We start from the raw sequence: 11,679 nt of genomic DNA, 5'->3' as shown, positions 1-11,679 counted from the left end.
GGTGTTACATGCTGGGGGGGGCTGCACAGAGCACAAGAAGAATTGGTGCGTACACTTTTACCAGTGTTATTTGTGGCATCTTCCAACTCTCTAGGATGTGAATGGAATTGGACATAAATGTCTGCCTGTGCCCTAGCTGTTTGTCCGTGCTAGCGCGATGAATGTGCTCATGGGGGTCCAGGCTCTAAGAATGCACCTACTCGTTTGCAGGGGTGGTCTGAATGTCATACAAAAGCCACTCGCTGTGGCAACAGCAGATAGAGCATTGGGATTCTTTGAAGCCTGGCTTATTTATTTATTTATTTCTAACACTAATAATTGTTGTTGTTGTTGTTATTTGTTAAGCAAATTTATACAAGTGACATTGCCATAGGGGCTGGACCTGACTGGCTGGCAGGCAATCATACAATGAAAACTTGATGAAAAAACCTGCAACATGAAAGGAGCATCACATGACTAAAACACACAATGTCTTTTTGCCAGGAGAGATTTTTAAGATGGGAAGACCTTTCTAACACAAACTGGAATCATGTCAACTTTTGCATTCTCTCTTTCTTCCTCTCTGAAATGACCCCAGGCTGGCCCTTGCCCTTGCTTTGGGGAACGTACTTCTGATTTGTATCTCAGGAGGCTAAGAGGTACTAGAGATACCGAATAAACTCTCATTACCTCCCGCTAATGTAATGCGCCACACAGCAGATGCCTGAAGCCCTGCTCAGTGGGGTCAACGTAAAACAATAGTGGACCCCTGGCAGGACCTTTCCTTCAACTTCCACAGGACCCTATGTAATGGAGAAAGTGGTCAGTGACTGTCCATTTAAAAAGCCTTGCCTTCACAAAGCCTGCAGCAATGTGGCCGTCACTAAGAGCCTTCTTGTTGTGCTAACTAGGAATTCTCATTAATTAATATCACTATCAGCCTGCTTGAGCCTCAGTATAAGCAGCAGGGGTTATAGTGCATGAGAAAGGCCCCATGCAATGGCATTGCTGGGGGTTAAGAGAGTACTAACGAGCTGGAAGCTGAGATCCTGCACTAGGAAACAAAGGACCAGATCACGAAAAACGCAGCACAACCCCAGGCATCTTTAGTCAGGGGGTATCCCAGCTGCTACAGGGGCCCACACGGCAATAGCCACACTCCTGTATGCGACAAGGAGTCAACAGCAATATCCCAAGAGCCATCAGTTCCATCCAGCAGCACGGGCTAAGTGGAAAATTCAATGTGGCATCACACAGAGGCTGCAGTGTGGCTCTCCTGCACAGGCCAGGGACCTTGCCTTGTGAGATATGAGGTCACTGGTGATTTGGGCTCTTCCCAACCCTGCTACAACAGAAGAGGTACCGTATGGTCACTGCTTCCCAGCAAGCCCTCGAGAAGCACATTACATTGTCATCTCTTACAGCCTGAAATTATACTAACCCCCACCTGTTTTTCAGAAACCACATCTACAGTTTTAGGTTCTCTTCTGCACATGTGAGCCTCCAAGCACAGCCACAGAGTGTCCTCCAAGATGTAAGTGTTCAAGGGGCTTGGGCACATGCAGTCACTGCTTAGAGAACTCATGGGTTGTCCTCAGGAGTGGGTAATGATGTGAGGTGAGCTGAAGGTGAGAAATCATCTGTTCATTTGGTTGCAGTAAAAGACTTAGACAATTAAAGAAAAAAACTTTTCACAGCATGCTTAGAATAAACATAGTAATTCTTTATCATACAGAGTCACACCTTACGCATAAATAATTTGAATGTCTCACTCTTTCATGGAAAGTAACAAAGAAAAACCTTCAAGGTTGATACATGGGAGCTGGCATTACAAATCTTGTGGGGTCAAACCCAAATCCTGCATCCAAACATGCACACATTTGGTTCCAGAGTTGACCTATATACCACCTCCCTCCCCTGCCCTGGAAGGAACTGAATCAGCACCCTCCTTGGAAGACCACCCCCATCATCAACCTCTGGTTACGGATCACAACCCTGCAACCTTGGCCCCATCTGAAACCCAGTCCTTTACATTGGCAGTGGTATGAAATCCTGGCAGGCAGCTGCAGAAGGAGCTGTTGCCTTCTCCAAGGCGTATTATCCATAGGTTTTCAGAGGTGACGGAACTAACTAAGCCTACCCAAGCCGGATCCCTTGCAGCTATTCCTATTTCTTGGCTGACAAGCTGGTTACCAAAGCAGCAAGCCTAGGTATTGCACAGTCTAGCGACATTTGACTAAAACTGGGAGCATTTAGGCAGAACAGCAGTGTGGGAACAGATAAAAAAGCTAGCGGGGCTGCAATGAGAAATCTGAGCTTTGATCAAGGAGACAGCAGCATTTGACTCTGAGCTGGCAGGGAGATCCCATCCCAAAGCAAAATAAAATATGTCTTTCTTTTCAGCAGATGAAATTCTCCCCAGTGGTTTGTTCCTCCCAGGATCATATTATGTGATCTTGTTGTCTTTAAAGTCTTTCCCCTGAGGAAGCTGATCGTTTAATATAGACTACAGCGTCAGCATCCGGTATTAAATCAGTCAGGCTACTCTGAAACGAGGCGAGTGGTCGTCCTGGAAAGGAAATAAAAATGCAAGTTTACTAGAGGAGATAGGTTCACCTTGACCCATGCTATTTATTGCAAAAGTCACAGGAACACGCTGCTTGCTCAGTGGAGGCTCACTCCACCCTGTCATAGATGTGTTTTACACTCCCAGTAAACTCCAGATGCTCACCAAACATGCACAAGGAATGCACAATCGAGGCACAGAGGCATTGTGTGTCTTGCTTTGCTTTACCAAGGTGCCCTAAGAGGGACTAGCATGTTAACTGCAGTTCTCATTAACCCAACTGGCAGAGTCAGGTACTCGGCATTTCAGCCACACACTTTTAGTATCTTTGACTGCAAAGACGTGCTGTAAAAATGTGAGAAAGAAAAATGTCAGGAAGAGACATGTTAACAGACCGCAGGCACAGTGCGGGACGGCAGGGATCAGCACCCGAGCCAGGTGCTGCACAAAGGGTCTTCTGTTCCACGTGCTGCTTCTTCTGCATCTCCACTGCTGTTTTAAGCGTGGCTGCTTCCAGCCATGCCCCACACACAGCAACTAACAGCCTCCCCGTGAGGACGCCAGATGCGATGCGTTAGGCACAACTCACACAATCCATTGCTGGTGTGAAACCAGCTCAAAGAGATCTATGTTGCATCAGTGTAAGGGCTCTTATGTCACTAGTTAGCCACACGCCAGTTAGTTGCACACATGGAAACCCATGGAAAAGCTGCAGTTTTGGTAGTTTTGCGGGTTTTTTTAAAAATGTCACGTGAGCTGACAAGATGCGATTCTTCAGCACCACCATGAGTGAAAACACTCATTTACCTCATTTAGTGTTTCACTTTATAAGTAACAATTTAGCCCACAATTGAAGTGTCAGCTAAATGAGGTAATTTATAGTAATTCTGAAAACATGCTAACTGTAAGAGGCTATAATCAGAGTTAATTACAGGGACATTTTGGAAATCCATTGGTTTGGGGCTTTAGTTTTGATAAAAGGGATAACAACTTGTAAGCTATGATTCTTTTAATTACAACAATAGTAACCACCTTCTTTTACATACCTTCTTTCATCTCTAAAAACCCCACAGCTCTTTGCAAACTATACATACCACATGAACTGTTTAGCCTAACACCAAAGTGAAGCCACCTCTGCATGAAATAAGTAACTGTTTAACAATACGTAGCAGTCCTGTGCAAAATCTGTCTAGAAAAGAAGGTGTAGAAAGAGAATATAATTTCTCTTGTGTCTCCTTAGAAATGCTCAGGGGATCCTTGGATACCCACTGCAGCAGCCACCTGATCTTGAGAACAAGGAAGGCAGCTTTTACACACACCCACAGACTCAAGGCACTACAGAGGAGGGCAGCAGCATCATCCCCACTCGCGACTGAGGAAGCAGGGGCACCACATGGCAGTATCCTGTCACATCTGCTCAAGCTCACCTGTCCATGTCCTCTGTTGGGTGACAATAAAACTTTGACACTGCGACTGGGAGTTACAAATTGCAGCAGCTTCCTCAGCGCCGTGAACAGAGAGCAGGCATCCCAGGTGGCTGTAGGAGGGCCAGCACTTGTAGTCTTCTCCTTCCACTGTTCGGAAGCCCTTTAGGGAGATGTAGTCTGGGAACAGAAAGAGGGTGTTTAGGGAAACTCTTTAAGAGACTTTCAGAGACTAGTTACACTATACACTTTGCATGTTGCACTTCAGTGAAACTCTTAAACAAAATGGGATAGTGATATATTGAACTGACCTCCTTAGATGGAGTGGGTGGAGATGCAAAGTTAAAAGAAACCCAAATCTTGACTTTTGGTTCTGCTGTGGAGCACAGGACAGCAATTCCCCCACAGATATAAGAGAGGGGCCAGAGCTCTCAAGGGTGAAGGGACAGGGGAATGACCTCAGGGGTGGGTGAAGAGGGGGGTCTGCTGTGCAGACCCACAGATTCTCTGCTTCTTTTCCAGAGAAGCCAACATGACAACAGCCTCTCCTAAACCTCAGCCCCAACAGCAGAACCAGCTCATCACAGATCCAGCACCAAGTTACATGGGGCACGTGCTGACCCACCCATCATGGTGTCACCCACAGGTACAGGGGATTTCGGAACCCCAGTGGGGGAAAGAGAGGCCAGATCCTGCTCCAGTGGGATACAAAAGACCTGACAAGCCCGAGCAGATGATGTTCAGGCTGTTGTTCATTGACAGCTAAGAGTCTCCCTCCACCTTCCCACACCTCCAGGATGGTGATCATTCGGGCACATTGCTACTGGGCCAGTTGTGAAGCCAACAGGTAGGTGTTGCTGGAAAATACTAGTAATTCCTGTTAAAGCTGATGGTCCTTCAGTGCAAATTACTGGATATCTTTGTTCATAATGGTGCAAATTCCAGTTATTTCACACACATAGAGATTCCCTTTCACAAGCCACCATCACCACCCCACCATCTTAAGTGAAAACTCAGCAAAATGAAAGCCTCAGTAACCACTGGACTTTTGAAGCCTTCCTTTGGATTAGCCTCATCTCTACCACCAAATGGGTCCTTTTGAGAGGAATGCACCTCATCAGGGCTCATTTATCCATTCACAGGTCCAACAGGATGGTCTTCAAAAAAAGAAATTTAGAGGCCACCAAGGCCTCAGCTACTCTGCCACGCTCATCTCCTCACTGTACATTCCCATAATAACCTGTGCTCAGCATTCAGAAGCCACCAAATGAAATGGGAAGTTTCAATATCAGCCTGGAAAATTGACCTATTGGTCCACAGGATAAGATGAACCGGAAGAGAGATAGGAGACATTGAGTCTGCTACTCTGGTCTGGTTGCTTAAGCTATCCCAAATACATTCACTTGAAACACTGATGCACATTATGAGAACAGTATTTAGAAGCAGTGCAAATGTATGTCCATATGTAGACCAGATTGTCTGCACTGCATTTACTTTGCAAAACAATGCAATCACGCATAGATCCCATGAAAAAACAACAAAGAAATGCTCAAAAAAAGATACTTCTGAATGTATGCTGCCTGAACGTATGGGAGATCAGAATCTGACCGGTTACCAAGTTCCTCACTCCCTCAGTAGTTATGTTACTTAAAGCATTCAAAATCATGTACCTTTTAAAAGTAGAGGTCTTTTCTGCAGATAGAGCCCGGACTTGTATAGATGTAAAACCTTTTCAAAAGCTTGCAAGGTTTCATTTATTCCATATCGTAAATCACCTGCATTTAAAGAAAAATATTACAAAGATGAGTAATTCCATGAAATACCATTTAGAGACTTCTAATAAAGAAGTTTATTAATATTAGTTAATACCTGTTGCATTCAGAATATCACTCAAAAAGGGACGCAAAGCTGGTGGTGCCGAGTGTGGCAAAAGATAGGTGAAAAAATACCTGCAAAAAATCCCACAGACTGATTAGAATACAGTTGCTAAATTTGCCTAGTGATTAAGTTGTCTACGTTTTCCTGTGACTCGAGTATCCATATGCAACTAATAAGTCTGCTTTGGTTCTTAAGCTCTGTTTGAGCACTTCACTGGCATCTCAGACCGTCCCTGTGAGTTGGGCTGAAAGCTTGGTCCTTGCAGCACAGCATGCTGCCAAGCACCGTGTGAAATCCACCTTGCAAAGTCTCACGCAAGAGAGCCTCTTTCCCTCATTCCCTGGGGCCATTTTTGTACACTAAGCAATGCATTCCCCATCAAAAATAGACCTGAATAGAAGAAGACTCAAAGAGCTCTCCCTTGCCCTGAAAAGGTTTACCATTCTTACTGCCCCTGCAAAGGCAGGACGACTCATTCCCTGAACCTTCCAGAAAACTCCTGTTCTATGAGAGACAAGCACGTCACTGCAAGGCTGCAATAATCTATGCAAGGATTTGCCCTTCAACACTGAATCCTGCAAATTCAGGCTCCCTAAGTCCTTCTGTGTAAACACCCAGCTTTCAAGGCCTCCCTCCAGTACTTGATCTGCCAAGCATCAACGGTGAGTGGAAGTCATCGTGCTTTCAGCTGGTGGCCTACACAAAGTGCTGCAGCAGTCTCAGCCTGCTGCCCATCAGCTGTTTCATCACTCTTCCATAGGTGCCCATAGTCACCACAGGGAGACAAAGAGTTAGCCAGCCTGTTCCCAACAATGGGGGCTCAAAGCTGGTGGGCTTTGGCAGGTAGCCCGCACGGCCACTGCGTTCAGCAAACACAGCCTGCGGATGTCAAGCACCAGGGCTTGTCTGGCAAATAGTAAATTCACAGGTGCAACCTCTGGGGCAAGTTTCTAGAGGGCACTGGGGAAAGGGAGCAGCAGAAGAAAGATACCTTCATTCTCACCAGACAACAACTACACTGTTTTCCTGCCTTATAAGGAAAATAAACTTGCTTCAAAGCGATCCTTAACCACCTTTACACAGAGGCAAGGGGGAAGCACTGCATGGAAGAAGTGTGAGATGCTAGAAGCTACATGGCAACATATGAGCTCAACCACCCCAGATTTTCCCCCCATCTCTCTGGACATACCGATACGCATTGAAAAGATTCTTCTTTTCATTTATTCCTTCACACTTCCCAACCGCAGAGCATTTGAGAGGGAAGCTTTTTGTAGGGAAGACGAGTGTGCAGTCATTATCTTCCTTGCATGACAGTTCCTCAGTGCTGGCATCATCCATGTCTGTCACTTTTAGGTTTCCATCCACCATAACAAACTGCCTCGGCTGGAAATCCAAGAGGACTATTGAACCCAGGGGGGAATGTGCCAAGTAAAACAGCAGTTTCACAAGACTCAGGCAAATCTGAGAAAGAGAAGATGAATATGCATGGGAAAAACAGATGAAAAACAGCTATTAAATTGGAAGTAGAACAAAGGGGAGGGCACTCAATGAAATTAAAGGCAAAAAAAAAAATGCGTATAGTACTTAAAAGGTAATTATATGTATGCTACAAAATTTATTATCAACATTGCCACAAGATTTGACTGGTAAGTAGTTTAGCAACATTTTTTTTAAATGTGCTTATACAAAAAGAGACATTTGCAGTTAGAGCAACTAGAGGAGAAAGCTGTGAGGAAAACAATAGCAGCCTTCATGTTTTGGGAGCTATATTGATTTGCTAGCTGAAATCAGAAGAGTTTTTTCCCACTCTGGCATAGAATTCATACATTCCCCTCCCTCCCCCCATGCTGCTCCATACAGACTCAGGCTCCATGGTCATTAATACCAGATTCATGCCTTGCTGCATCACTCAGCAGTATGAATTTGGGCACACAATTGTGCTTCTGGAGAATTAGCCAAAGCATGCAATATATTTATTGCCAGCTTTTTTGTTTTCATGTCAACTTTCTGGCTGGAGGGAAAGATCACACAATACCTGATCCAGCAGAAAGCTCGCTAAATGATTTCTGAACAAACTAGATGACTGCATTTATATTGCACCAGCACTTTGTTCAAGCAGCTTTTTGCAGCAGTTTTGATTCAGTATCAAGTGCCCTGGCATCAGATGAACTGTATCATCATCTAGGTGTGCCTGGCAGACCCGCACCACCCCTCGCTGCCTCCGATAGCGATCTGTGCAGGCGTGAGGGTTTGTTCACTTGGAGCAGCTCACACAATCGCTGGTATCTGATGTGGCTCATCAGAGGGGAATCCCATCCGTTTAGATGCCCTAATTAGGAAACAGGACTAGGCAGTGCCAGTATAAATTCTGAATTAATATCTTTATCAGTCAAAAGATTATGAAAATCCTACTGCCACTGTACCAGACCTCACCAGCTAATCCAGCATCATGGGTTTCTAGCTCTACAGGAGATTTTGGCACATTTGAGGAGGTGCTAGAAAAGCTATGTAGAAGACAGTGTGAAATAGTTTGTAAGCAGAAATGGAACTCTGCTGGCCAAGAGAAATTACTCTGGAAGCTCTGATGCTACTTTAACTTGATGAGTGAAGCAGTCATAAGAATCCCAGCTCCGCGTCCTACAGCTGAATGAGCTCAGTTGCCACACTTCCCCTCTGGCTTGGATGGCAAGGATCCTCTTCAACATTAAGGGCCACATGCAGGCAGGGGGTTTATTTTGGGACTTTTGTTGTGGTTTAATTTTGCCCAGAGCATTTCTTATTGATATTAAGGTACCCATGCTTCTACTCGACACTCTATTTCCTCCTGGGACCCAAACAAGCAGCAGTGAACCCCCATCTGAGACCTCGAGGCAAACTGTAATACAAGCTATAACCAAAATAAGTGCCATGTCGTAAGTGACTAGTTTCTGGGGAGCTTAAGAGTCCGTACGTGGGATGCTTTGGAGACAAGGCAGATCTCACTAACGGGATGTGATTCTAGCACCTACAGCAGGAGGAAAGCAATTTAGCAGTGTTTGTACTACAGTCATACCTAAAGGGCTAAGATCAGAAGCATCATACCAACACATGGTGAGAGACCGGCTGCTCAGCTTGCTGCCGAAATCAAATAACACACAGAAAACAACAGACTCACGGTGCGGAGAGGTGGCTTTTCCGAGCTAGGCTCAGCCTGCCGAGGGGCCACGCTACGAAAGCCCCTCTGCGGAGTGGAATAATATCGAGGGAAAATGCGCAATACAGTGTAACACTGGGTAGTGAAGACCACCCCAGCCCTGAGCAAGATTGTGTGGCCATGTCCCCCAGGCGTAGCTCTTTAACATTGCTCTAGAGAGATGGAATGTAACTGCGAGAGACCAGGCTAAGGTTATTTTAATGTGATTTAAAAGGAGTGAAAGCGAAGCGATTTAAGGACAATTTGCGGGAGCGAAGCGGCAGCATGACCATCCCGCTGGCCCCAGCGGTCCCCACGGGCTCTTTGCATCTACCCGGCTCGCGGTCAAGAAGCAACTGATAAAACTCCCTTTGTTTTCTTACTTTAAATCGCTCCTCCCAGGGGGTCTGCAGGAGCTGAATCATCTCCAGGGGGGATCCCAGCTCCAGCATGGCTGTGACCCGTATTTCAGGATCTCCGCTACGATCATAGCATTGACCGTGCAGCTGCCGGGAGGGAAGGAGCGATGTCAGAGCGATGTCGGAGCGGTGCCGCTGTCCGGGCCGCCCGGGGAAGGGCGGGGGGGACGGCGGGCAACACGGTTGGCTCCACTCGGCACCGACAGCCCCCCCCCGCCCCCGGGCATGCCTCCGTGCGGAGGGCGCACGCCCCGCGGCCCCCCCGCCCCGCCGTACCTGGACGATGCCGGGGTGCTGCAGGCGCTGCAGCAGCGTCACCTCCTTCAGCAGCTTGTAGGCGGCCAGGCGGCGGCAGCCGGCCGGCGCCCCGTAGCGCCGCACGCAGTGCCGCACCTCCCGGCCCGCCCCGTGCACCGACTTGAGGGCGACGGCGCCGCCGCCCGCCAGCGCCGCCCGCGCCACCACCTTGGTGAAGCCCCAGCCCAGGACGCTGACGCCGGTCGCCAGGCTCAGGTCGCCGCAGCCCAGCCCGCCCGCCGCCTCCCCGCCGCCGCCCAACGCCGCCGCCGCCGCCAGGCGACGCAGGTCGCGCCGCCTCTGCCGCAGCTCCTCCCGCAAGCCCGGCGGCAGCGGCGGCGGCGTTGGGCGGGGGGAGCCCGGCCGCCCCTCACCGCCACCACCGCTGCCACCGCCGCCGCCACCGGCCCCCAGCGCCAGCAGCGCCAGGGCCGGCAGCGCCAGCAGCAGCAGCAGCAGCAGCGCCGCCGCACCCAGCCGGGCACCCAGCCGGGCACCCAGCCGGGCGCCCCGCCGGCCCCGCGCCCCCCCCGCCGCCGCCGCCGCCGCCATGGGAGCGGGGCTGCGCCGCAGCGGGCTCCGGCCGCTCTGCCGCCCGCGCTCCGCGGCGCCGGGGAAGCCGAGCGGCGCCCAGGGGGCGGGGCGGGCGGGGGGCGGGCGGCCTCCCCGGCGCCGGGAGCCCCCACCCCCGCCGGCCCGGCCCGGCCCGAGGGGGCCCGCGGGCACACGGGGCAGCGGCGGCACGGACCGCCCCGGGCGGGAGGGACGGAGGGTCGCGGCGGCGATGCCGAAGCGGTTCGGGGAGAGGTGGCCCGGGGTGGGTGTCGGAGCTGCCGGCAGAGAGCGGCACCCCCCGGCAGACGCCCGGCCCATCCTCCCAACGGGGGCTGTTCACGGCAAAACCCGCTGTTTTCACAGGCGTCAATCTCGTCGGTCCTGCTGAAGTGCCCGCAGACCGCAGCCGAGGGACGTAAACCGGATTAAAATTAGTAAGAACTGAGATACCACGTTCCCGTGCCTTTGGAAAGTCACAGGTAGGTCTCTACGAAAAGCAAACGCTGGCAGTCTCTCTTATCAGAAGGATAAACCCTGTTAGCTTGAAACAGCAATACACTGGCTAAAGCATGGAATTGGAATTGTTTCCAGAAAAAAACCTCACCAAAACTCTTCCGCACCAAAACCAGCCAACCCAGGCAGAAAACACAACTTTATGATTTATTTGTGAGGAAATCGATCAGCCTTGGTGACACAGTCGGCTCAGGGCTGCCTTCTGCGACACATGTACCTGCACAGAAGAGGGGAGCGCTGCCGAGATGGCTGCGAGGAAGCGGAATGGGGTGCCCACCTCGGCTCTGCCACCCATTTTACACATGTCTGCACCGGGCACTGCTGTGCAGAAAGCTGGCTTAGCATAGGGCAAAGGCAGATGAGGTTTATCTGCTTCTAGTTCAGGGAATATACAGTTGACTCTCCTCACTGAGTGGCCTGAAACACCAGCCCAATGGGTTGATTCATTTTTTTATTTACCTTTACACTACTGGGTTAGAAATTAAAATAACGGTCTGCCTCTCCACCTGGTTTGCTTCAGCTTCTGTCGTAATTTTTTCGATGGCATAACTGGCCTGAGAGACCCTCCCCAGAAAGGAAGCAGAGTGCTGCACATCCCGGTGCAGTAACCTCCTCCAACAGCACACCTGGGTTTGGAGGACGCACATTTCCTCTGCTAGCCGGGGTGGCTGCTGTCGCCCCACCGCTGCCCTGGCCCTGAGGGACCCGGCTCTGCTGAGAGCCTGCAGTGTCTGCCTGCACCAGGACCAGACTGACGGGACACGGTGGGTGAGGTTTCACAGGGTTTGGCCTGACTATGAGCAAGCAGTGCCCCTCTTAGCCCCGCAGGGCTGCCACGGCCCCTGGACACATCTGCTCCTCCTTGCCCCCCTCCAT

The 11,679-nt window shown here is 49.8% G+C and overlaps 1 protein-coding gene across 1 annotated transcript; it reads right to left on the bottom strand.

Annotated features, from left to right (window-relative positions):
- Positions 1-1,706: 1,706 nt before the first annotated feature.
- Positions 1,707-11,098, bottom strand: LOC141961843 (extracellular tyrosine-protein kinase PKDCC-like). Its single transcript, XM_074909180.1, is given in 10 exon segments — positions 1,707-2,548; positions 3,973-4,149; positions 5,640-5,744; positions 5,839-5,918; positions 7,037-7,308; positions 9,403-9,525; positions 9,715-10,284; positions 10,287-10,508; positions 10,511-10,777; positions 11,021-11,098. Coding segments are annotated over 10 exon segments (1,998 nt in total). The 3' UTR covers positions 1,707-2,444.
- Between the last annotated feature and the right edge of the window lie 581 nt (positions 11,099-11,679).

This window comes from Athene noctua, chromosome 6 (assembly GCF_965140245.1).
Source record: "Athene noctua chromosome 6, bAthNoc1.hap1.1, whole genome shotgun sequence".
In the NCBI taxonomy this organism is placed as follows: Eukaryota; Metazoa; Chordata; class Aves; order Strigiformes; family Strigidae; genus Athene; species Athene noctua.
Note: the sequence above shows the minus strand (reverse complement) of the source record. Positions and strands in the feature narration are given on the sequence as shown.